The sequence below is a fragment of the Drosophila ficusphila genome, unplaced genomic scaffold, assembly GCF_018152265.1.
Source record: "Drosophila ficusphila isolate 14025-0441.05 unplaced genomic scaffold, ASM1815226v1 contig_791, whole genome shotgun sequence".
NCBI classification, from domain to species: domain Eukaryota; kingdom Metazoa; phylum Arthropoda; class Insecta; order Diptera; family Drosophilidae; genus Drosophila; species Drosophila ficusphila.
In genome coordinates this window covers 5705923-5733921 of record NW_025064737.1, presented here as the reverse complement: position 1 = coordinate 5733921, position 27999 = coordinate 5705923, and the positions used below count along the sequence as shown (strand labels likewise).

The 27999-nt window shown below is 41.9% G+C and overlaps 1 protein-coding gene across 1 annotated transcript in view; it reads right to left on the bottom strand.

Annotated features, from left to right (window-relative positions):
• The window catches only part of LOC108093344, a 116065-nt gene extending 89124 nt beyond the window's left edge, over positions 1 to 26941 (bottom strand). Inside the window, exons 1-3 of the mRNA XM_017193347.2 lie at positions 26454 to 26941; positions 22589 to 23488; positions 5839 to 5932 (exon numbers count right to left, since the gene is read on the bottom strand). Of these exons, the coding sequence (XP_017048836.1) occupies positions 5839 to 5881 (43 nt within the window). The 5' untranslated portion in view covers positions 5882 to 5932; positions 22589 to 23488; positions 26454 to 26941. The remainder of the gene's footprint in view (positions 1 to 5838; positions 5933 to 22588; positions 23489 to 26453) is intronic.
• Positions 26942 to 27999: the final 1058 nt, after the last annotated feature.

Sequence of the window (27999 nt, the reverse complement as noted above, 5' to 3'; positions counted from 1 at the left end):
ATCTTTTCCATTTTTAATATATTTTTATAACACACTTTTAAAACCAATTTTGGCATAATAGGTTTATAGGATTCAACGAACGTACAGTATACATTTACGTTGGAAACATAAAACATTTATTAAACTCAGTGTTAAACATTTCGTCAAATTTTTTAACGTCCACCTTACAAAAATATTGCAACTGAAGTGGTTTAGATAATCATTACAAAACACTTATTTAAAAAAATGTATACAATTTAAGAAACATTTTTTTGTGAGAATTTTAGGCGTACGCCCTGATTTTTCCCGCATATCATTATGATTGCGTTTAGATCCGTTTAACATCCATCAGGCATTTTGGCAACACTGCCACATAGAGTCTCGCCAAAGTTGCCAGCTGCAGAAGTGCAGCTCAGCTCAAGGGGACGAACGATGTGATGTGGCGACATTTTGGCCATGGTCACAGCCATCCAGCCAGCCAGCCAACTTTGGCTTTCGCTTTGAGCCGATGTGAGCTGGGCTGAGTTGAGTTGTTGCCGCAAACTGCAAAAGTGTCAACAACTTGTAATCACCAAGGCAGCCAAAGGGGCTGAGGGTGAATTCAGGGGGCGTAGGGCGGGGGCGGCAGCCGAAGTAGGCGTGCCAGAAGCCAGGCAGCACTTGGTCACATTTTAACACCTGCTCGTTATCAACTTTTGCCGGCAACAACAACAAGCAGAACCAAGGGGAAATGGCAAAAAATAAGAGAGAATATTGCAGCGACACCCGCAAACTTTCATATTTTTTGGCCAGCCTGGCAGCCCTGCCCTGAATTATGTCAAAGTTGCGGGCGGGCAGAAACAAAACCAAAACTGAACTAAACTAAAAAAAAAAAAAAAAAAAAAAAAAAAAGATGCCAAGGGAAGGAAAGGTGAAAACTGCATAGAACAAATGCCGTAAAGTTGCAGGCGCAATCCGGTGGGCGGGGGTCAAAGGGCAATGAGGCGGGGGGGGGCGTGGCAAGTGCGCCCATCGCTCGTTCATTAGTGTTGTCAGCTTTGGTGTCACAGCCTCAGGCAGGACCCGCCGCTTGTTGTTGACACTTTTTCATGCAAAACAAGTTGGCCAAAACACTCGGCCCCGTCCGCTCGAACATTCTGGCCTTAAATTTATGGCAAACCAAAGGAACACGACCCCCAAACAATTGTAAATTCAAGCGTGAAACAATTACAGCCCGAGGAATGCCGGAAAATAAATTTGAAAATCCCCACGGAACTCACAGAGCGAATAAAAGGCAAATCGAATGGAATCCACTTGCTATCTGTTTAACATATTCGGCAAGGTCCCACGCATAAAACAATTTAGATCGAATGGAAGGGATATCGAAAGCGATTCGGTGCAGCGATAAATGTGTAAATTTCCCGCCAGCACGACTGATTAAATGCCGTTGAAGGAATAAATTGTGGAAATGTGTGTGGCCTTTGACCTTAATTCGAATACAAACTAAGCGGCGCTTTCGCCGAGTTTCTCTCTCTATTCCGTTCAGGAAGCGCCTCCAAATCAAATGCCAACACATTTGCCTCAAAAACTTTTGCCTTATGCCACTAATTACTCGGCAAACAGCGCGGTGGAAAACTAAAGCAGAAACAAACAGAAAAGTTAGGCCTGCGACACGGAATGTCTTCATAATAATAGAAAATGCAAACGAATAGTTCCGCCCTTTTCGAAGCACACTCATCTCTTCTTGGCCAACTTGATTAATGGACGCCCACTTGAGGTCCGAAGGACCAGGAGTTAAACCCTCGGACCTTTGGACCTTTTGCCTTTGTCTGCCATTGGCCGAAAGTGTCGAAAAGTGAGCAATCACTGCAAAATGTGACGAGCTCTGGGAACAATCACGCAATCTACTTATTACCCATTAAGGCCCCTCTTATTCGTCTTCCTTGGCATCGGGATGGAATGGTAATCGATCAAGGCGCCGGCCAAAAGGTGGGTGAGACCACAAAGCCGACACGCCATGTCCTGCGAAGTGGACTCCACTTCACCAGACAGCCATCTGTCAGGAGGTCACGAGGACCTGTCCGCTGGCCATGTCCTGTGAGGTGACAAATCATATTGCTGACAATAAAGTCAACATTGCGGGCCCAAGGACACGCTGATGGCGAGCAGATCGAGCGACGCCTACACATGTCGCTTGTCACCCGCCGATGATGCGTCCTTGCTAATATCCTTTTAAATGGCTTTAAAGCCGGGCGGAGCCGCAGGCCTCTTCTCTTTCTCATCCTCGACCTGCAATTGGCCATGCACACGCAAATATAATTAGGCACGCACGAAAAATGAAAACTCGACACGCCAAGCGGCTTTCTCCTTCCAATTTGCCGCGGCAAGGACTTCCGGCCACAGCGACGACAACTGGGAAAACGACTGCGAAGGATTTGAATGGAAAAACTACACAACTCGAAATTGAATATGAATTACTTAATTTTCTGCTGTCGATTGAGAGTGAGAGCTTTTGAGAATAAAGACTAAAATTCGGTTATTTAGAACTCTCCATCTACAGTCTTTCTCACTTGACTACTCGAATTTGTCTATAGTATCTTCATTCCAGTGAAACAAAACCGAATAATCTAAAATTAAAGTGTAGTATAACTCAAAAAAAAACAATATTTTCTGTTTTTGATTCTAAAAAATATCTTAAAGCAGATAGCAGATTTTTAATAAAACAGAGTCTAAAAGTTTTTCCAAATCGAACTCAATACTTTCTTTATAAAATTCCGGGGTTTATATCCTCCTTGTTTCTCCTGGTGTAGTTTCTTTGTAGTGGGTGCCTGATTTTAACCTGACCGTAACTTAAGTGCTTTTTGAAATATTTCACTAATGCCAATTGCGACTCAAGTCCTGGTCAAGAGTTGCGTGTCGTGTGTGCCACTGCCATCGGGGCTCAATTAAAAAATTTGTACAGCCTGCTGCACTGAAATCATGTTATAAATTCAAGTCGTCCAAACAAAGCGACACTAGGCGCACATATCGGAAAATCCATAAGCAAAGAAAATGCAGAGGAGTGCATTGAACTTTTCTTTCGACTTTAAGGTGACAGGAGTTGGGAATTAGCCGAGAACGGAAATGTTGCTTTTCATTATATTTTATGAGCCCGGTCGACACGCCAAGTGTGGCGAATGTGAAATGAATGCCAGACCGGCAAATGATGCCGCTCTTTTCCAGTTAAACCCTCAAAAATCATTGTTGGCTTTAAGATAGTCGCTACGAAAAAAAAACAGAAAAAAGGGGCCACAAAGCTAAAGTTCCCCTAGAAGCGAGGAGCATCCGCCAAGAGTTTAAGCAAATTGCCATAATGAACCCTTTTTTTCGTGCCCGCCGCCGCCGCCTTCTTGCTTTTGACGCCTTGCCAATTTTATGTAGTCTCGGTCCTGCCAACCGAAAAATGGGGCGTGGCGGGGAGGGGGCGCAAAGGGTCTGGCAGAGGGAACGGCATCGGTTAAGTTTCCATGCGTTTGCCTTTTTCGGTGTTAAAATGAAATCTATAAAAATAAGTGTGGCATGTTCTGTGCCACTCTGGCTTTCTTTTTTTTTTTTTTTTGCTTCTTGCCAGCCCAAGCTGTTGTCTGTGTGTTTGTGCGACTATGTGTCCGTGTGCCTGTTTTTGTGTGTGGGGGAGTATTTGGGGCCGAAAGAGCCCGAAACCCCATCGCATCGCTCGGCATTTAACCAGCTCACTTTTGGGTTATTAAATGATGAAGCAGTTTGCCGTTAATGACTGCCAAAATGGCGACGCTTGCTGGCATGGCAATCGAGAGGGGCGCAGTTTGGAAATCAGGGGGTTTGGGGCTTTGTGGGCCAAGGGAGAAGTGAGGAGCGAAGGACGAACGTCGGCCAGCCCTTTGAGTTTATTGAGCTCTCTAAACCGTTAGCAGGCATCGTCCTGTGTGCCACCAATCTGGTCCTGGTCCTGGGCCTGGCATGTCAGCTTGTTTAATGAGGGTAAAATTAGCGCTGTCTCAAGCTTATTAGCCCCACTTGGGAGTTTGGTTAATGCCAGTCACTTTATGGTCCCCCCTTCCCCTTTCTCAACCACCACTGCAACTCGAGTCAATTTAAGGCGACTTAATTATTTTGATTTATCGCCAGCGAAGACACTTGAACTATCGATGAGCGGTCTTAAAGTGCCTTTGATTAGCATAAATGATGAGGCCTGCTAAAGTTAAGCCCTTCGATCGCTTTGAGAAATCTGCAAGGCTTACCTAACCACCGAAGGACTGAGGGTTAAAAGGGGTGGAGTTCGAAAGTCGCCACAAAGGTAATGACGTGCAGTTTTATTTTTTTGCGTGTGTCGCTGGACTCGAGGCATTTACTTTGCATTGCGCATACGCCGTGTGGCCCCAAAACAGCTCGCAGGCACGCAAATGAAAATGACCAACGTGCTTAATTTCTTAGCATACTTTTCGGCGCTGCAAGGCGCAAGAAATCAAGAACAACAGCGACGTCCTGGCAATTGTTGTGGCTCCATTAGAAACGCGTTTTCCCCCCTCACTCATCACACGTTTTATATGCAAATAAAGTTAAGGGGGCCCGAAAGGAACAGATGGAGCAGGTGGACAAAGGCGCCACTCGGCGGTGACCACTTGGTGGTCCGGCTCGGTCACTTTCTGGCTTTCTGGTGATTGCCCACCCGTGCTCTGATTGCTCACGCGACTCAAAAGGACCGTGCGAGGTCCTCCTGACCACCTGAATGTAATAATAATTCCTTGGGGCTTTGGCCCCGCCGCCCATAAACATGGTAAATTGTTGCTGACTTTTGTGACTTTGTTGCCGGTTAATAAGAAACTTACGTCACGCAATATAATTAAGATAAACATAATTATAGTTTGCCGTTATGTGTTGGTTTTTACCGCAGCCCTTGTGGCTTTCTAATCGCGAAAGTCTGGCGATTGAAATGCGATTAAAGTTATGCTTCGGGGGGATTTTTTGATAAATGTTCTGGGATCTTAAGGATTTTTTGACAGCAAAAATTGTTATTCATTGTTTTGCCAAAAGCGTTTACCATTTGATAGATAACATTTTTACGATTTGTATACAGTATTTTATGTAATGGTTGAGGTCTGTGTAAGGATAAATGTTTTTCAGGAAAGCACAAAAGCTTAAATATACTCAAATATTTTTAGAACAACGAACAAATAAATTTACTTCAAGCAAAAGCTTTAGGTGCGTATTTTAGTACTTCTGAACCTAGCTTTTAAGCTCACGTAATCCTAAATAATCCTTAAAGCTTCCGAAAAGTTCCAAAAAACTTTGTTAAGTCCAAATCGCAAAAGAACAGGATTTTTAAGCTTCGAGTAGATAAGCTTTACGTCGTAAGCTTCTGCAGCTTTGAAAGCGCCACTTTCGGAAGGAAACGAAATCGTACAAATATAAACTGCTTACAATTACAGTTTGAGAGGAACTGATCTACTAAGCAGTTCACACTTACAGTATCCTTTTTGCCAACCATTTTTACACCAATAATCCTTTCCAAACTGTTACGCACTATGTACATGATAAATGCAATTTCCGTAAGTGATTAAATGCCCACTGAATAAATAATATTACTTCTCGACCATCAATATATTAAACTTCATCAAAAATGTATTCAACACTCGGCGCATATCGAACTGAATCGAATCAACTTAATGAGCAAAAAAAAGTACAGACAAATTAAAAAGTTTTTAAGTAAGTTCTTAAGTCCATAATACTTGAATAAAATCCTTGCCCAGCAAACAGGCTATAATAATAAGTATATAACACTTGTGGCACCGGGATAAAATTAAAAAAAAAAAATTTATTTGCGCCGACCGCTTGACGGCAACAGACTTTCTGAGAACTCACCTAAATAAAAAATTCCAATAATCACGGCCAACGGTTTCAGCATGTTGTCATTGGTTGTTTCACAAATTAAATCCAGATATCTGAGGACGTTCAACTGCAATCGAGAGAAATACAATTTGTTCAATTAATTATTGAAATTGAAGCGAACAGTTGAATAATTGCCAAAGAAAAATAAAGTAAACTGTGACACGTAACAATATTTACAATTTCCCTTTTTTGAGCGGCCAACGCTATTCGTGGGGATAATGAAATGGCAGAAAAGCAAATAATAAATACGAAATGTAAACTGTACAATTATGTTGCCAGTGTCACGGCATACAAGTGGCCGGCTGCATCTTGGCAAATGTAAATTGCGAAATGCAAATTATGCACATTTTGATTGGACCAAAGTCAGCAGGAAGTGCTTAAAATTCATTTGTCAAGCTACTCTAGCATAAATAAAATTATGATGTTGTTTTAAAATAGCTTCTGACGGGGTTCCATTTAATGCAAGCAGCGAAATGTTTATGCCCTATCTCCATTTGTAAAAATAATCCCATATTTATAATTGAAATTGCTTTACTTAATTTTACGAGATAAATTTCGACCTTGGACATTTTAAATGAACTAAGTTGGCTAACATTTCCAAAAATAAATCCTTTGATGCCCTGGAGGTTCCATTGGCCTTTATGTATTTCGATGCTTTGGAATTTCTTGTGACTCTGCCAACCTCAGGATAATGCTAATAATAATTCGAGTCTAACACTCTCATGCAATTATAATTTCCATAATGGTTTGGGCCATTTCGAATGCCATTTCGAGTTCACACATTAATTATTCGCAGATTTGTACATAGCCCCGGGGATTTATTAGTGTCGCGTGATTGCATTGTCCTTGTGATTATTTTTGTTGCTGTAATTATTAATGTGCCACTTTATTGATTTTACAACTTAAATTTCTATTATCCATGGCAATGCTAATGAGGCAAATGGGCGCTCGAGTGCCGGCGGAATTTATTCGATAAAAATGCGAAAATTAATGCACGTAAAAAGGTGAAAATAACAGCATAAATTATAATTGTGATTAATGGATTCGAGGAATTAGCATGCCATACATAATTAATATTCATTTGTAACGCAGCCGACCAACTGGCGAGGTGGGCTTAATTTGAAGGCCCTCTTCATTTCGTTTTGCATCTTGAAGATGGTCCCTCATTTAGAGGCTCTTGGCCCAGTTAGCCCCCACTTGATTGCATAGCAAATGAAGTTGGCAATAATAACCGGCAATTCATCTTGCTCCTTAGCACATTTACAACTTTCAGCTCCGGTTTTTTAGACAGCTTACTTTCGGCCAGGCCCACTGACAGCCCTCCACGGTCGCCCAAATTTAGAGGGAATTTAATTTTATGAGCCACGAGCATCTGAGTGATTAAAATGGCCCAGCAGCTGGCCCAACCGCTATGTCAACAATCGGCCAAAGAACGTTAAGGGCTCAAGTTGGATGCTCGAGACAACAATAAAATCGTTTTGCATAAATCCTGTTGTCGGGACAACAGAACAGAACGGTCAATCCTGTTGCTACACACAAAAACAAGTTATGCAGGATTACATTATGCCTGCTTTTTTCGGACATAAAGAAAATTGTACTAACTGGTTTCTTTTTTATGTGTAACATAAAAAGGGAACGCGCTATTGGTAAATAAAAATGCACTCAATCCAGGTGTTTATATAAGTTCAATGGATTCATTACTGATGCTTTAAAAATAGGTTATCAATAACCGGGGAAAATAATTTAAATAAATAATTTAGCGGTAGTACAACAAATATTTAAGCAATATATAATTGTGTAGTGAAATTAAAACTGCAATATTGCGTTATTTTATATTATTTTGAGTCGCATTAGGTTCATTTGTGCATTTTAAATAATTTTTTTTTAAATAAGTAAACAAAAAAGCATCAACTATTTTTCTCTGTGTAAAGCAACCACAATACTTGCATGCCACAAGTAAAACAAAGCAAAAGTCAAGTAGCAAGGAGGAAAACAAAGCAGCCACAGAACGACAGTTGCGTTTGTGTGCGTGAGGGTGCGTCCGTGTGCAGCCAGGCAAAGGAATTGAAGGTGGGGAAAGCGGAGAAAGTGCGACAGGTGACCAAACCGACCACAGCCGCTGAGACAGGCACACAAGGAAACTCAGCGGCGGCTAAGCATGTGAACGGACACATTTCCGAGTAACGGAACGCCTTTGAACCGGTGAATTAGCACGCTTCGCTGACGCTTTTCCGCCTTTCAGTTTCCGCCCAAAATCAAATGCGTGAGCATATGCGATGGATCCTGTGCATTCATTTCATTGGTTTTAGTGGAATAGAAATCAAATTAGTTGCCACTATTGAGCATTTCGCGACCAGTTAAAAAAAATCGAAAATAAAATGAAATTTGAAAAAAAAAAGAAAAACAAAAGCTTTTCAGCGTGCTAAAAATTTTGTTTAGAAATCTTTCCGCCGTATAATTACCATATAATTATAGAAGCTGAATTTTCACGTCATAGAAAATCGATTCTTTTTTGATATGAATTTCGTTATATTAAAATTTGATATTAATGCCAAATAACACAATTGGGTCATTCTTATTTTTGCTAAAAACCACAAACGCTTTTCCGCTCTTTAGTTTCCGACCGAAATGGAATTTAAATCGGTGCGCTTGTGCATTGGATTCTGTGCACTCAGTCGTCCAATTTGAATCGAATGAAAGGGAAATCTAATTACTATTTGCCAAGCAAATGCATTAAATATGTTTTATGGTGGCCAGCGATTCGTGAATCGAAGTGATGAGCAGGCGTTTCAGTTGTTGCAACTTCGAAAGGTCTCTGGTTGCAAATTGCAGGCGGCCAGCTGGCTGCTTCCGTTTCCGCTTTCGCCCAGCCTGGTTGGTTCAATTTGCGGTTCCATTACTAACAGCACATTGCCACATGCTCCGCTGACTCCCCCACTCCCACTTCCCCTCCTCCTTCTACTCTCCTTAACAGCCTGTCAGTTTGAGGCAAGTTGCCGCCGACATTGGCCACGGCCCGTCTGCTCCCCGAGCCTGCTTCTCCTTTCTCTGGCCACAGTCGAGTCATCAGGAGACCAGGCTCGACTCACGTCCCTGCAGCAAAGGACTTGGATAGGGGGCTATCTATCTGGCTGTTCTTTTCCACCCAGTATGGCAATTTCGGGGCCCCAACGATAAACTCGAACATGACGCATTACCTATCCTCCCGCCCTGCACACACGCACACTGAGAAAAACAAATTCATAGAGTCAATAAAGAATTTACATTTAATAAGAATTTTGTTCAACACAATAAACCTCAAACTACAACCTAAGGCACCCTATATTTAGATTTATCTATATTTCATAGAAAATAAAGTTTTTCTTTATGAAGATTTTCGTGTCCTAATAATATTTGAATATTTTAAATCACCGATTTTTAATTATTGTTCCACGATATAAATTTACAAAATTGTCTGTTTCAATCTTAAGATCTAATCAGATGCTTAAAGTTTTCAAATATATGCGGTTGCTTTTATATTATTTCTCAACCAGTTCTTTAGATTGGTTTTTATAAAACTTTGTATTTATTTTTTGTGGTTTTTCATAGTCCAAACCAACCATGTAACAATTTTTCTCGGTGCATGATTTCGTTGAGAGGCTGTCTACGTGCTGAGTAGAATGTAGAGTATAGAGTATAGAGTCTGCATGCTGCCACGCCTCTTGCTACGCCCCCACACACATGAGCTGTTAGGAAAAACTATCTACGTCGCAGAAAAAGTTGCCTTTTTTCCACCACGTTCCCAGGAGTAACTCGTACACGATGCGGTTGTGGCTGCAAGCTGAAATGTGAATCGCTAGCTCCAACTCCCCCGATGTCCCAATGTCCCGATGTCCCGATCCCGACCCCCTTAACCCCTCGATGGCCAATCGAGTTGGGATGAGCTGCCTGTCAGGGCATGCCAAATCGTCTCGAGCATTTAAATTCGACATTAATTGGATTAAGTCTGTGGTTTGTTTACTCGAGCGCGCCACTCATCGCACTCCCTTGCTCATGTGCAATAATGCCCCCACGTCGGCGAAGTTGCCTATCCGTCGCCGCATTTCTAATTTATTTATTTTGCATAATTGCAGACAAGCTTATTAAATTACGAATTAATCCCCCAAACCCAGTCGTCCAGACAGAAATGCACGTACGATGTTCATCATTTGACATTTGTTTGGACGCTTCTGCGGTAGACAGCAGAAATAATTGAATGGCAAGAGTCTGGTTCAATGAGTTGTCAATTAAATTTAATTTTGAGCTCGGTAAATTTGATTTGTTGCCGGTTTGATAAGGCATTGTCTGTCATTCCCAAAACCAACATACATTTGGCAATTAAACTAAGCTGACTTACTGGAGTTCCTCAACATATTTCTGGTGATTTGGCCAAACAATGCCAGTAATGGTCAGCAAGGAATTGGTTTTCATTTACTAGGAATAATTTAAGACCAAATTTAATAAAAATAATCCTAGGCATTGGTCCTTACTTTCTTTACAACTTTTATATTTGGCCTGAAATAGAATGTGATATTTTTGTAACAACTCTGCTTCCATTTCGAAATTGTGATTTAAAATGTATACTCTGTTCAGTCCAAGTTCAAAAAGAGGTCTTTGGTATATCTGAATTTTTATTTTTCGGGGTACAGACACATAATGGTAATTAAAAATCATTAATTAGAAAAATTATATAAATCAAATTAAAAATCCTAACTGAATAATATTATACAGATATAAATATGTATGTAAGTTGGAGGGTATCTATATTCAGACTAAAGCAAAATATATATTTTGGTAGCTTTTCGTATTTGATTAGCTGAGCTAGGGAAGTTCACCCACAGGAAGAGCCACCAAGAATAAAAAAATCAAATCATAGCTGGGCTAGTAATTTTCATTTGCACATCGGACCCGGAACAGGGACAACCGAAATTCATTTGATTTTGCATGGAATGCTTTCCAAACAGGCTGACTCCTAAAATGGGGAAAACAAGCAAACAACTTTTATATTGTTGCGCAAATTAGCTTGCCAGATAGAAATAGAGAAGCAGCAGCAGCAGCAGCCCCATGTGTGCGGGCCACCCAATCTTGGCCCTAATTCGGGCCAAAACCGCATTGGTAGCAGGGAGAGGGGGGAGAATCGAGGACATGAACTCTCAGTCCAACTGCCAACAAGTTTATAACTTTTTTCGGCACGCTCGGCTGCCGGATTGATTCGATTAAAACGTCAACAGTGGCAGGCAGCTGAAGCCAAGGAAAAACAATTCGCCGAGCTCCCTTCGTGTGTTGGATTTTGTATATATGTGTGTGTGGGTGTGCGTTAGCCCACTTCCACGCATATGTATATATACATATATGGTGCTGTCATATCCATCTCGATCTCGTTGGCTGCAAAGTTGTCACACCAAATTCGGCTTTACTTTTATTTTGCCATCTTTCGGCCTCGTATCTGTTGTCGCTGCCTTGATGTCGCACATTTGTGCCCCATCCTTTGACATTTTTTGGAGCCCGAGGGGGCCGAAGTCAGGGGTCAGGGGTCAGGGACACAGGCCTTAGCCTGTCATGTCGTTTGATCTTTTATTGTGTTTGTTTTACGAGGCGCAGTAAATCCCTTTTAAATTGCAAATTCTTTATGCTCGCATTTTCGGCTCACGCATAAACACCCCAGAATCCCACCCACCTTTCAATCCCTCCCCCTTTTACCACCCACTCATATGCCGAAGGGCCGGGCTTGATTTGTATTCGTTTTCGCATTTATTTGTGAATTTCATCCGCCATTTTATGATTATTATTTTTTGCCAATTTTTTTTTCGATTTTTTTTCTGTTTTGCCTTCTGTGTAAAAGCCTTCTGTAAGTGAAAGCGAATGTGCGCTGTCGCCGGCGGCGTTGTCACTTGGATGTTTCGCACCTACCACGCCCACGTTGCTGGCCATTCGCCAGCTACCCGGTGAGTGATAAAAATTTATTGGATCGAAAACAATAAATATTTGATTTGATTCATTTCATCGGCTGCCATGCTCCTTGGGTCCTATGATTCGGTTTGGATTGATTTCGTGGCGTGTCCATTGGGTTAATTGAAATACAAAACTGTTTATGTGCTCTAAACTTTTGCGGAGGACAGGCCGGAACTTCTAAGGCCGTAAATAAAAATGTAAAAAATGGCGAGTTAGCTGGTTGCGGGTTGCGTGACGCTCGGGGTCAAAGTGTAATTAACTTTGGAGCTTGGCCCTCATTTGCAGCCCATCAAGGAGATGAAGGAGCGAATTAGAGGTGCGGATAAGAAATCCCGTGGATGGGAAAGGAAACAAAGAGGCGGCGGCTGAAAGGGCCACAATCCCCGGCATTTCAACGCCTATTACAACTGCAAATGAACCCATAAACCCATTTAAGCAATGCCCGGAACACGAAAACTTTTCCACCAGGACAGAGGGCATTTGCGATGAAAGGCGGGTGAAGAGGGGGCGTGCGTTGGTTCGTCCAGCCTTTCTGATTATTGCTCAACACTTGAAAAGTTTTTTGGGCGGCGGCTTACACTGTCGGCCAGAAGTTTACTTACACCCACGGCAAGGCCAGCACTTTGAATAAGAGATAAAACTGTTACGTGCCTCGTGTCCGCCTGAATGGCGGAATATTTCTGTTATCGCACTGAAAAGATGTTTCGTGCTCTGCGTTTTTACCTTGGACATTGCTTTCCCGGCCGTCACTTTTCCATCTAATATTGGGTATATGCTGTTCCTCTACGTGTTTGTGACAGCCTGAAAAGGGTCCTTACGACTTCAGAAAATTCTAGTTTATATATGCAGAGCCCTGACTTCTGAGACACAAATTATCAAAGGTTTCACCTTTCTTCGTTTTGCTGACATTTCAAAAGGTAATTTAAAAAAAAGAAAACATCCTTTCTCTAGTTTTAGTTTCTCTTTTTATCATCCACAAGAAAGTCATCCCACTTACATTTAGGACTATGAATTCTTAGTATGTTGTGTGTGATTTCATATAAAAAGATTCCATATCAAACAAACAAAAAAAACAAATATATTTATGGTTGTAAAATCCCTTTGTATTATTTTTTAATAATAGGGTATTCTATTTTCGATTGCCAAGCTTTCATTGTGCTGCCACGCTTTCACCTCCATGACAGCGAAAAAGTCCTGGACATACCTTATCCCTTATTCCTATTCCTTGGACCAAAGCATTAGAAAAGGGAATGCGGCAAAGGACAAAACAGGGAAAACTCCCTTTGTGTGCTAAGCATATGCAATGGAAATTCCGGAGTTGGACAAACGAGACGAGTTACTACAAAGGATGCTACCCTTTCCCAATTTACATTCGCATACCTTTTGCTCAGTCTTTTTCTCAGTCTTTCGCCCACTCTTTGTGTCACATCATCAACAAATCGTCAATAACACTTGACACTCTTTGCCGATTTTCGACCCTTTTGGCCCCGGTCACGCTAAACTTTTTTAAGAAATTACTTTTTTGGCCCGCCGATAAACACTGAACCCGAAGGAAGAACAAGACGCGGTTTGCAGCCCAATCTCCCCGAAAAACCGACAGCCATCTGCCAACGAGTCATTGGAGCCGTTGTCAAAGGCAGTCAGCCGAAGCAGACAAGCCACAAGGCAGCACAAAAAACCAAAAAAAAAAACCAAAAAAAAAAAAAAAAAAAAAAAAAAAAAAAAAAAAACGGAAAGGAAAAGTTCCGGAACCTGACCTAACCACCGAATCCATGGCGATGGGGCGCAGAGCAGGAGGCGCAGGAAGCAGAGGCCATCAACGTTTTGACCTTGATGAATTCTTCCTGGCCCGTCTGATAAGAGCTTCTGACCCAGCCACAAAAATCAACGTGAAATGAATAAGAACCGGGCTCAAATGTTTACTTAGAAGCAATGAATGTTGAATGCTCTAAAATTCCATTTTTACATAAAAGAATGAGGTGCTATGGTAAACAATCTACACTGTGTATTGCAAAATACTATATTTAATGGTTTATATTTTTTATATACCCAAATCCTAAAAAATCAAACACTAAGAACTATTAAAATAATAATAATATTTATCTAACGATAAGTGTTTAACAATATGTTTATTTTAATTTGATCATACTTTACTAGGATTTAAGGGTTTCAACCTCTGGTGGCGTAGCAACTTTTGCCCTTCTGCTACAAACAATGTTTAGATATCACCAAGAACAAGGTCAAGTCCAATAAAAAGTAAGAACATTTTTAGAAACCACCCACACAGATAAAGTAAAGTACCTTAGCCCGAGTACATTTGACAAAAAGTGAATACAAAATAAGCAAACTGATGAAGGAAACTTTTACTTTAATTATTTGTCTCCTTTTGTTGCGCTTCCATTTTTTGTTGATTTTATTTTTTTTCAGCTGTCCTTCTGTTTGTCTTGCTGATTCCGCTGAATGTTTAGCTTCCTGTTTCAACTGTTTTTGTTTTTGTTTTTGTTGTTCCAGTCGCTTTCAGCGTTTCCACGCCCTTTTGAAAACACTCTCGTTTAGTTTCGACTGATTGCGAGCTGACGGAGATGCAACATGTTTGAAATTCCGAGAGCGTTGCTCACGTCCTTTTTCACTTTTATTAGTGTATGTCTGTGGGTGTCCCTATTTCGGCAATGTGTGTGTGTGTGCGTGTGTGTGAATGTCTGGTGGCTAAATTGAATGACTTGCTTGGCTGGGCCCGTGTATCGGGGTTATCCCGCCACCCGTATATCTCCGTATCCCCATATCTCCGGCGATCCTGTCACCCCGGCCCGAAATGTTTCCATTTCAGGCGGCATGTTAATGTATCCCCGCCCCCGCCCCGCTCCAACCGTCGTCTCTATAGTGACACTCGCATCCGTGAAATGCAAATGTATGCGTGCCTCCTGAACATTATGAATAATTCCGGTTAAGATTCCTTTTCTGCCATTTGCCATTTTTTCCTACCCATTGTGCTCCTTTGCGGGACTCCACCTGAGCATAAGTAGTTGCTGTTGCTTGTTAAGCGACTTGTTTTGCCCCTGCCACTGTTCATTCCCATTCCCATTCCCATTCTCATTCCCATTCTCGTCCTTCTTCGCGTCCTCTTAGCCATTGTAGTTCATTCCGCTGCCATTCGCCTTCGCAGTCGTGAGCTGTGACATTTATTATGCAAGCCGGAAAGCAAAGCGCCAGACAAGAAGCTTGCCAAATCCGTAATTACACTAAGCAAAATAATAATGTGAATGTTTCCTCGTGTTTAATAAGTTTTCTTGAAAACGATTATCAGGCAATTTAGTCATTTTATAAATATGCAATCAATATGATAAGGCAGTACACTATAAAAACGTAATTAACAAATTATTTATTTACTTTATCCACTAAATTCTATGCTAATATTGTGTAAATTTTATAATTCATACTTTTTGTTAAATTAGCAATTTAATGCAAAGGTAAAATATAACGTTTTTGCCTTCTTGTCCTACAAATGACCTACAAAAAATAAGTGCACGAAATTTTTTTGTTATTTAAATAGAACTGCATTGATCATATCTCATAATTTAGCAAAAATCCCATCATATTCGGATGAGTGTTATTGATAGTAAACAAAACATTTTATAATACGTTAAAATATTTAGCAAAAGCTAGCTATTGAAAGCGAAAAATACTTAGTTTGAATTTTTACCTTTAATTAAGAGAAACTATTTCATAGGTATTTTAGTGTTTTTTGTCAGTGCATCCAAGCTGGCAAGAAAGCTCCGACTCCATCGCTGCGATACATTTGCGGTTTAACACCAGGCCGGAGGCGATGATTAAGCCAACTACCCGGGCCAGGCCGAAAAACGAGGCAACCGGCTGGAATGGATACCAATCCGATCCGATTCGGCTCCTCGAGCGTTTCTCATTACTTCCGCTACATTTACCGGGTTTTGAATTTTGATTAACGCCAGGTGATAAAAAGGTCTTTGAAGCTCCAATTTAATTTGGGTAAATGCCATGTCTCCCAACGGCAGACACGTTTTCGACTGAGAATGAAGATGCGGCACGAAACGATTGTTGACTCAGTCCGTATCGGCATGGCTTTTGCTTTTGGCCCAATCCGGAGGCGTCAAATTGATGGACTGCCATTAAATCGTGCACACACACGCACGCCAGGAAAACCACAGACTTGTCACCTTTCTGCGGTTTGGCATTGGGTCAGGTTCATCGAGGGGTCAACAGACAGTACATTATTTCTTCTCAAAAACTATGAATCGGCATTTGGCATCGTGATTAATCGATCAACATCAGCAGGACCATCAAAAATAATTTACTTTCTCGATTGTGAGCCAGCGGGATTGTGAATTATTTCCATCAAACGCCGCTCAATTATACTAAATGACACCAGAGGGTCGTCGGCAAAAGCGAGCTCTGCCATTAATAATAATAGGCCACGCCCACTTTGCCCCCCAAAGGCCCCTCCCAATTAGCTCGATTCCAAGTGGCCGAGTGTATGAGCGTGTTGGTGTGTGTGTATGTGTGTGCGGCAAATGTCACTGGGATAATTGAAAATTAATTATGTTGACATATTTGGAAAGTGATTGTTGAGATGGCGACTCGTTGATGATTCCCGCGCCATATAATTTCCAACTACGGACTCCACCCCGCGTGGACAGTCGCAGACAACGCAGTGGATGGCCGCAGGCCTGTGGCAAATTAGCCAGCCCTCTTGCCCCACCATCCTCACCAGCCATGCCACTCATAGCAGCCAGTCCCATCAGAATGGGCCCACTCCAAGCCGGCTTAATAGATGCCTGTCAGGTGGCCATTCATTTGGTGACGGGGCGCCAGGCTTTGTCCCTGAATCCCGGGCCACGTCAATGGGCGTTATACATTTTTTCCTCTTTATTTCCCCGGCGCACGGCACAAAGTATTTGGCTTTAATTGATGGCACCAGGCGATGACTTTAAGCCAGCCCTTGGCAATTCAACCTAATGCTGGCTTAACCCTTCGTTACGCAACGCATTTGCTTAAACATTTTAATTAAACGGTAAACTAAGATAACAAATGTTTCCGCTATCTAAACAGTTTACCTGTTTATAATTTAGCCATTCAGTTTTGTTTATGTTTTTTATGGGTTGTGTTATGTGTTTTGTTTGACTTAAAATTATTATACAATTTAAAGAACATATTTAAAAAAACACATTAACAATAAAAAATGTAGCAATGAAAAGATTTAGTTAAACAAAAAACTATATATTATTTTAAACTATATGATAAAAAAAACAAATAAAATAGTACATTTAATTTTGTTATTGTTTTTACATAGCTTTTTGCTTAAATCCATTGTCCATTGTGTTAATTGTTTTGTATGATTAGAAATATGTTAATAATGCAAAAGCTAACAGAAGTCAGATTTACTCTGTGGTGAAAATTACTTTCAATAAAATTAAACAACTCTTAACCTCTTAAAACTATATATACTTAATAAACGGTATTTAAAAATACCTTTTCCTTTATTTTTACCGGTCAAGTTAAAAACAGGCAAAAATGGAAGTTCTTTATTTAACAAAATTGAAGCTTCATTTTTGGAAGTCCCTTTATGTTATTGACGTAATAATTGTGTTTAACGACGCGTCAAGGGTTAAAGCCGTCCGGGCGAAGGGATGCAGCTTGCACAATTTAAATGGCAGCGGAGAAGACGGAAGGAAGCGGGCCAAATGCTCCGGCCGCTCATTATGCGTCTCCACTTCCGTGTGGTCTGCGCTTGTGTGCGTGTGAGTGTAAGAGTGTTGGTGGCAGTGCGTCTGTGTGCGAGTGGGCAAACATAAAGACGGAAATGCAAACCAACTGGCAACAACCAACAACCAACAGCAAGAGAAACAACGGACTGGATGAAATAAACAAAAAAGCAGAGAAGGCGAATGTGAAAGGAGCGAAATAATAATTTCTAAAGAGCAGAAGTTAGGTTTGCATAAGTAACGACAGTTTTGTGCCCATTTTGTTTGCATACTAAATGCATTTTCTACTTTCAAACACACTCTCCCGCTCCAACACACCCAAACTCATATTAAATGCAACCAAAGGAAGGTTCCTTGGGGACTCCGGGATTAAAGTGTTGCCTACATTTCAGCGCCAAGTGGTCAGCCGTCCTGCAAAGGCGGAGTTTTAAGCAAATGCATAAGTACCTTTCGAGTATTAAACAAAATAGTTCAAATTATACAAATTAATGTGAAAAGTTGTCCCGCATTTGCTGGGGGGAACTATTAATAGTTGGTCTATCATAAAACTTGGCGTGCGCCTGTCCCGCAGACAAACAACTAATAAAGTCCTGCGAACATAGTGAGGAATACCAAAAGCGGTCTCAATGTGGCATTTCCTCGCAAAAACAAACGCATTTTGCGACTAACGCGCGAGTGTCACGCAATCGTTGTTCTATTCCAGCAGTTGCAGCAGTTGTCCTGGAATCCGAAAAAAAGCCAGTGGGTGATTTCGGTTGCCACCCACTCTCCACTTGCCACGCGGATACGGATACGGAGCCGGAACCATGACGCTATCAAGCGGAAGTGGCACATGCAGCCGACCGCGCATTGCTTACTCACTCAATCGCGAATGCGAAAAACCAACTACCAAATTCCCGAGGAAATACCAAAATAAAAAACGAGAGAAAACCGAATTCAGAGCTATCCATGCGTAGCTCCACAATTAAGGAGCTCCCCCGACTTCATATGGGGGAATGCCTGGCGCAATTAGTAGTACCCGATTATAAGACAGCGCTCTGCAAATAGTCATATTTAACAATCGCTTGCCAAGGCCCAAACAGCCGCTGCAATTATCGACTCGAACTGTTCGCATTCGACCGCGGTAACCTTTCACTACAGTAATTATTATGTGGGTTAAAAGCCCCTTTTCAACCAGAGGCGTGCTGTGTGCGCTTCAAGAGGCAGTCAGACACGAACACGTCCTCAAACACTGACATTCACTGCCACTGAGCAGAAAAACACCAACGGAAATCAATAATTTCCATAGTAATTTAATTAAAGGTTCATTGGTTTAATTACAACCCATAATTTGAATGATTCTGAAGAAATAGCAATGGAAAGGGAATTCGAAATTGGAACCCATCTTCTCAAATTTTATATAACAAGACCATTTTATCAGATTTTTAAAGGAAATTAAGAAAAGACTTTAGAATAATCATGTAAAATATATGACAAAATTAAAACGCTTGCCAATGTTAAATATAATTTTACAGATTTGGAATTTGGACAATTTGGAATAAAAATATTATTTAAAATTAAAAGCCCCACTTGTCATTCGCATACATATTTTTCTCAGTGTGCACACGCTCCTTTAGTGTGTCAGTGCCTTGTTTTTAAAGTGTTGTTTCAGTGGGCGAGGGCCGCCACTCGGGAGGCGCTGAACCAAGTTGTTGCCGGTGCTGTCGGGAAATTCAGTCGCCAGTCTGTCAGTCCGTCAGTCCATCAGCCAGTCAGTCTCTCAGTTTGTCAGTTTGTCAGTCAGTCAGTCGATCGGCGAGTTCTCCGTTAGTCAGGCAGTATCTGACGTCATCGGCAGATTGCGTGGCCGATTCAATAAAAGGGTTAAGTGTCTTTTGCTTTTTATGTTCACTTTTCATTAGTGAATGAAAATCAATATGTGAGTCGGCCAGTGCAGCTTTGTCTTAATTGAACCGAGCTAAGGCCGAGAAGCCTTTGAGTCCTTTCTCATGGCCGTGTCGGCTTCCTCCGGATTCCTCTCATCTTTGCTGAGGACACGGGCGCACACAAAAGTGTTTACATTGTTGCCGGCCTGCCTGGCAAATCATTTTTGGGGGGCCTCCGGCAAATAAACTTGACAACCGTTTCAATCAAAAGTGGAAGGCCCAGTTCCCAGTCCGTAAGCCTGCCTTTCCTGCCAAAAGGCAAAGGGCCAAAATGTCGTCGGCAGACGGGATTTAAAGCAATGTCAACGCACAGGAGGCAACATTAATATTTACCCAACCGCAATGTCGGCAGCAGCAGGTGCACAATTAAAATACATTTTCACGCACAAAAACATTAATTAGTTGTAGTTTTTTGTTTGTTGTTGATGTAGAGCAAAGCACGGTAAAACAAACGGAAAACCGCAAGGCAAACACTGGGAGGCTCAGAGTTTATCAGGCGGCGGGAAAATGCAACCAAATAGCCATGTCCAACTGCCTGCCACGCCCCCAAAAAAGGGGAGGGAGGGCGGAGATCGGGGAGCGAGGGTGCCGTCAAACATTTGCGCATTTCTTTCGCGGCTGCGTTTTCCCTCCTTCTTTTCTGGGAATGAAAGGGACTTGAGGGAATTCCAGCGCGCATAATGTGCCGCAATGCGGTTTTTCCTCAGTGCTGGCAAGAGTTGCTTGCTCAACGCCGCAGGACACACACCGATACAAAGACATACACACACACCAACACAAATACTCAGGCGGACAGACAGGCGAAAGTCTCCTTGCTCCTTGCTGTTTATGTGTGTGCGAAGCCAAAGTCGCGCATGTTGAGCTGAATTTTGAGCATAAACGGCATAAAATATGTGAGCAATAAAACAGGCGATTGAAATGCTCAAGTCAAAAACTTTTGCGAAAATGCCTTTAAGCGCCATCGGCTGCAGCTTTGGTGGGCGGTCTCTTTTCCCGCCCACTAGTGTGTGCATATCTGTGTGTGTGTGCTTGATTTATACACCACCCTCATTCCCGCCCACACATGTGTATGCCACACTTTTACCCCCCTTCCACTTTTCCTGCCGATGGGTAAGTCTCTAAGCCGGTGAATGAGCGCCATTGAATCCGAGCTGGCAGCCCAGTTGCCTATGAATTGCCTGTTTTAGGCCGGGCTTTTCACTTCCCGGCTCTCGATGTCGGCACACAGAGTAAAAAATCAAGTATCTCCTACTTACAAGCGATATTTCAGAGCATTATAGTCAGCTCAAAATGATTGCAGTTCAAAGGCAGAAGTTTTTTTAAATATGATTCACTGGCGAAGTTTAATTTTAAGGGTATCATAAAGTGCTTTGGTTAAAACTACGACGTACTATATCATTAAATATTTGGACTGCAAGCATTCACTTCAGTTGAGCTGGCATGCTAAAGTTTCCACATATCAAGTTATTCTATTCTTAAATGACGTATACGACCCAATTACCCGAAACTAAAAATACGACCAGTTAAGCAACAAATTAGACGAACACTTAAAACAAGATATAAATCTTCAAAACAAAATATAAATTTTTTTAAATTCAAATGTTTAATGTTTAAATGCTGATAAGCCTTTCAAATTAAGAATCCTTTTTTGCTTTTGATAAATTTAATCGTTTCTAGAAAAATGACTTCCAAAACTGTTAAAAACACTTCAAGAAAACTTTAATAGAGCAATAAATATGAGATACAACCTCACACTTAAGATGGTTCATTAAAATAGTCCTTAACTTTTATGAATAGGTTCTTCATAGCACATTCACTCTCTAAATAACTCGTTAACTTGTTTTCGCAGTGCAGACATCAACTGGGCTTGGCTTTCGCATTCAGTTTACCCACTTTTCAATGGCTGCCAACAAACAAGCTCCGATGTTTGGTGTTTGGGCTTGTGTGCGAGTGCGAGTGCGGCTTAGGTAAAAGTGTTTGAATTGAGAGAATTAGATGACTTTCTGGGCCGTGCTGCCAAGATTTCGCTTTCAAGTTATGCATGTATTTGTCTGGTCGTCTGATTTTTGGCAAACAAAATGCCAGGTCCACTCACCGCACTTAATTCACGCAGAGACTCTATGAAAGCACAGACCTTGAGGCCGCCTGCCATTCGGTTCGGTTCTATTCGCTTGCCTGCCTTCAGAAATAACTCGTATTTTTGACGTTGTATTTTTAGTACAACCCAGCCAGCCAGGCTAACAATAATAGGAACGCCAGCCAACTGAAACTCCTCTCGCTGCCGGCACGTTGCTATCTCTTTATAAATTCGCTCGCATTTTTGATGAGCGCTGGAGAGTATGCTGCTATTTTGGTCGCTACCCACAGGCAAATGTCTGTAATCTAATTTTAAAAACGAAATTACATATATAAAATGAGGAACATTTTCCAGAAAATTGTTTGATTGCCGGTTGCAAGAGCATAAAGGATAAGAATTTATTATGAGTTTGACATGGTGCTGTTTTTCCAGACGAGTTGCATGCAATGTTGCACGTTGTACATGAAAGAGATTAAATTCGGGAAAAAACAAGGTTTTTTGCAGCCAGAATATTGCAGAATATTTTGCTTCTACCGTAATTACATAATTACCCCGAGAGGATTTTTAAAATTAATTAATCTGCTCTTAGCTTGCAATCGAATACAAAGAAGGAGGAAAAACTTGATTTCCTAAAAATAAAGTGTTTTTTGAACAGGTAAATTTAACATTTTCCAGCACCAGCAAGTAATTAATTTTCTGTTTTAAAGTATTTGAGTTGTTAAGATACTTTCCCATTTTAAGATATATATTTTGTATAGGGGAACTCATCACGGCGGAATCAAATTGAAAAAATGAAATAAACTCTTAACTAAGTGACTTAAATCTTGTTTTTTCCTTCATCAAAAGAGCTCTGATTTTTCACATACCTCGACACTATATTTTAACCCCACTTTCTCGGTTTTAAAACCCTGATGATTACCAGAAAATTAACGCGTTAGCTGGTTCTTCGGCAGTCCCGTAAAGTTGCCAAGTGGACTCGTAAAAAGAAGCGTAAAAGCACAAGCTCATCAACTTACTTGGAATTAATCAGCGACATTGGACGCAGCGCAGTTGAATGCATTTTTCATTGGTTCGCTGATGCTCGTAAAGGACTCTATCTGACGTTTTATCGCTATCTGGATCGGAGAGGTCCTGGACCTGCTTGATGCCTCTGGGAGCGGGCACATCGTTAACGGCTTAATTGCTTGCCCATTTACACACTGTTGACGTCACGGAGGGCGCCAAATCGCAGCTTCCTGCTGGGCTTTTCCCCCAGTTTTCCTTTCTATTTCCTTCTTGCTTTGTGTTTTTGCGCCTTTTATGTTGCAGCTAATCCGCCGTGCGATGAAATTCTAGGCCCCCTTCAACTTTGGCTTACAACCGGAGCATGCGTGTTTTCATTTATGCATATAAATCCAAGAAAGAGCCAGCCAGCTGCTTTTGCTTATCGCCTAAGCTCTTGATCCGCTGAGAGGCATAAAGACATAAAGACATTACATGACAAAGCGATTTTACGCGCAGGAAATGTGCGTGTTTTATAGGAAAACTCGCGTGATTCGTTATTTCCATTCAATTAAAATGCATTCTTCTGCACAGTCGATTTAATTAAGGATTTATTTTGCCACCAGAGTTTGTTGTTTAAACGCTTCACTTGCTGTTCTCTGAACTTTTAATCGATTAAATTACTCTAGGATATTCTTCAAACTTCGATATTTTTGATCAATTTGAGCACTTTATATTATTCGTTATTTAAATTGGTGTTTATTAAACATTTGTTGCTCTAATAGTATTAAATTAAAATCAGACTAACATTGATATGTATCGTTAAAGTTAGGCGTTAATTTAAATTTTGTCTTTACATTAATCGCTTCTGCGATTTATCCTTTATTTGTCATTAATTGGTTTTTTCGGCTTTAATTGCTTGCTTTTCAGTTCACCTGGAAAAAAACGAGAGAAAAAACATAATTGAAATTTTTTGTTTTAATGTAGACAATTATTTGCGGTTAACAATGATAATTTCACACAAGTGACAGCCCAATTAAACACATGCAAGGCCACTCGGCCACTCGGCCTCTCTGCCACTCTGCCCCTTCAAAGGACCTTCGAATGGGGCCTCCACTATCTGGATTTCACCACCTGCCTCCCAAATTCCCTGCAGAGAAGCAGAAAAAACCAAAAAAAAAAAAGGAATCCTGGATTTAAGTCGCAGTCGGGCGGAGGAGGCAACACTCAAGCTTTTTACACGTCGGGTTGTAATTACATCAGAGCAGAGATTTTTCTTTGCGCCACAGGCACACAAGCGCACTCACACACACACTCGCACACACACCATCGCCTGCACACATATGGGATATAATTAGAGCATAATTACAGCTCGACTAATACTCGAGTATCAGGCAAAAAGCAGCAGAAAAGAAAAATTAGCAGCCAGCCGAGAAGGGGAGCTCCAGCCGGTCATCTATTAAGTATAATCAACGCCACGGCAAGCGGAAATAGACAGATTTCCGGCTATTAAACGCCCAACAGAGCGGCAAAGACTCTCACGGGCGGCTTTCAGCTGACAGCACTGCGAGAAAACCAGTAACTTTTAGCAGATCACCAAAAAAAGCTAATTTAATATGTTTTAATCCAAATTAAGCGCTTTAAAATATTTTCACCTAAGTTTCAAAAACTGCTGGCAAAAGATACCTGTCACGTGAAAGTTTTATAGTTTAAATTGACTTTTATTTATCCATTAAGTGATGTCAAATCATTTAAAGCAATTCTTGAGCAATTTAATAAAATAATTGTAATCAATTGTTGTACCGAGCAACGTTAATTTGTATTAAAGATACGTTAAGTCTTACATTTTGGCTTTTCGGCCTTAATAGTTTCCAACTTTCACTTTTAGCTTTTTACCATATTTCTTCAGTACATACCCTTATAAATTCATCCACTTAAATATAAATTAGAATTTCGAGAAAATAAATCATTTCAAAAGGCCTTTAAAGTAACGGTATAATGATTGGCGTTGATTGATAAAGGTATTTAATCTTATGAGAAAAATGCAATAAGCAAGGGTTTTAATATTAATTTATTCACTAATTGTTCTTTTGTGTTGTTTTGTTGAGTGTATACCTTTAGAGAAACCTGGCCAAATATCTGTGGCACAAATTGAAAAAAGAAATGTTAATTAGCTGTAATTTGCTTGCAGCGTTGCTAGGGTCCAAATGAGGAGGTGGCACGGGGTCCAATGCGTGGGCATTGACACACTTGACATTGACACACACTCACTCCGGGAGCCACTCACCCCCACCCGCTCCCCCTCCCCCTTCCCCTTCCCCTCTTCCTCTGGACAGACACACACACACACACACAGCAGGTGTTGCTCTAATGATGTAATGCCCCCCTTCGAGAGACTTGCCCCACTCTAGAGTGTGGCATAAACCGGTGAGCTCATTTATTAACATAAACAGTTCATTTGTATTAAACTGACAGTCGCAACATGAGAACGAGGCCGTTAGTTGATAGTGGGTCGATCGAGGGCGTGGCCTTGCTCCTAACCAACCCTCACCCATTTCAGCCAAAAAATATTAGGGGGAGTTACATAAATGCAAAACATAAACTTCGATTAGCGGTAGCAAATATCTAATGGCCGACATCGAATGGCAGAAGGCGAAGGGCCGTGCCATTCTGGAACTGAACTAAACTAAACTGAACTGAACTGAACAAGTGAAAGTGCTCTTTTGTGCGGGTCGCTATCAGGTTTCTTGTTAGCCAAAACGGTTCACACACTTTGAGGGAACGGGAGTCCATTGTTCCACTCGATGGCTGCCACTCGCAACAATTTCGCTTTCGCTACATTCATTTACCAAATATGTAGGTATGTATATATTCGTTCTTTTTTTTATGCTTTTTTATTTCTGCTCGCTTGAGCACGCGATATGGCAATTGATAAAACACCGGGTATTCGATATTTCCCGTCACTGCGCAGGCAGCCAGTCATATCGTTAAGACATTCCGAATACGGCCGAATCGTATTTGCCCTGTTTCATATTTTATTATTATGTGCAGTGTGTGCATGTCCCCGGGCGAAATCATTAATATTGTCATGTTATTTGCATTTTACTAATTTTGAGCAAGCAGAACTTTGATTTATTGCGATCTGGTGAGGGTGGCACAGAAGTAATGGCCTACATTTATGGCAGGCAACCAGCGGAAACTAATCCGAAAAGCAGGCAACTATTTACCGGGCAGGGATTTCAGTATCCTTAGATGTTAATGCTAAAATGCGAATTGATATTTTGTGGATTTGGGATTCTTTCTTGCCGAAACATAAAACATCCCAACACAAGCTATATATTTCAGGGAAATCACTATCTATTATTTGAGGTCAAATCTCTGCTGTGATTGCTTGACCCGCAGCTAAAAATCTGCCAAAAAAAGATCAATAACATTTTCGATATATTCTCTATATACACAAGGCCGTACATATGTCGGCGTGTTTAGAGGAATATGATGCATGACCCTTGTATAAATCATGCGGCTTTTGCAGCCTCCTAATGGAGTTTTCCTTTAGTTTTTGCGGCATTTTCCGACACAAAAACGTGTATCACAGGAGCATTGCAAAAAGGCCCGCGGCTCGATTTCGACATGGCTCTATTGTTATTGAACAGAGGACCACCACAGGACGAAAGGATGTGAAAGGAGAAGGACTGATGCTGCTGCTGTTGCTGCTGCTGCTGCAGGAGTGTCGTAAATTTTGATAAAATTCACAGAAATTTAATTACGAATGTGCCTGCCTATCCGGAGGCGAGCGGCGCAACTGCATTTCGATTCGGAAACATGTCAGTTGCCAGGTAATTTATGGTGGCACCACCAACGCACGGTGGCAACTCAAAAACCCACACGGATATCACTTACATGGCCAGCGGTGGCGATGGCGACACGTTCCGCGGATATAGGATGCACTATCTGCCAGCTTCGTGTGCATATAGATAATGGTGATGGCGATGGCGATGGCGCAACTAAACCGACATTTTTGGCTGCCAGCTCAACGAACCGCGACGCGAACACGGAATACGGATACGAAACGCTTTACGGGTAACGGGATACGGAATACGGTATACGGGATACGGGATACAGAATACCCGTAACGGGGTAACGGGGTAACGGGTTACGGATTGCGGGTTACTCCGGACACGGACACGGATTTTTGGGTGGCCAAACGAGATGGAGGTGTCAGTGTTTTGCCCGTGGCACGTTGTGAATTCGCAACTAGCGGTTGCATTTGCGGCTTTGCCACAAACTCAATCCGCGTGGACCGGGTCAAAAAAGTGGGTGGCCGGAGTGGGAGGCGGTGACCCCGCTCGCCGGAAGTTAGCTCATAATGCCACTCACACACAAACACAAGAACACTCACTCACTATCACTTTTTGTTTGGTGAATTTGTGAATTTTCCGCTTTTGCTTTTGGGCCACCTTTTCGACCGACCCTCGAAGGATCGAGAGCTCGATATTGTTATCCTGGCTGAGTTATCCTCGCGAAGGCTTGACAATCACCGCGCGCTGCGTGTTCTTTGCTCGACTGCGGCAAACTGACAGGCGAGGAAAGCGCGCCGCTTTTCCATTTTCCGTTCGCCTAGGTCGTGTCCGTTTGCCGAAGCGCCAGTCGAAAAACCCGATCTCTTGGCCGGATAAAAACCAGCCAAGAGAACCGAGCAGCAGGACTGTAAGAGAGCCAACCCACTCTCTTCGCTTCGGAACAAACTTAAAGTCAATGTTGGCTCGGCGATTAAGGCCTTTGGGAATATTGCCCTATTTCGTTTCGGCTTGGGTCTGCGCTTCAAATTCAATTTGGCCACTCTCACGTTGGCTGCTGCAGTTTCGGGCACTCAAAAGCCAGAAAGGGCTTACTCCCCACCTCCGTTCCCTTCCCGGAAAAACAAACCCCCACCCACACACACAAACACACACACAATCACCTTTCGCTGGAGCTCGTCGGCACATGCAAAGTGCGGGAAAAACGGGCAAACAATTGGGTCAATTGGTCATGGCTGTCAAGGTCTTAAACTTTCGTATTTATGGCATGCGATGCATTGTAATTTTTACTTTAATTTGTTAACTCGAAAACGGGGGGAAACCAGTGGGAAAGCAATCCAGCTCCGGCTGTTGATGGCATCTCGATGCCATGGGTGGTGGCGGTGAAGGGGTCCCTGGGAAAAGGGGGAAATATCCAAGTGGCTGGCCGCGTGCGTTGCATGTGCAGCAATTTCCGCCGTAGTCGCGTGCTTCCGCTCGACAGTCCGGCAAAACTACGCCGGAATGCGGCGCTTGGGGCTGCCGGACAGCACTTAAGTATCTGTTGCCGACAAAGTGACACCCTCCAGATAATATCCGCAACTTGCGGTCGCCATTTGCGACACACTCTCACACACACACACACACACTCGCATTCATAACGCGCGTGC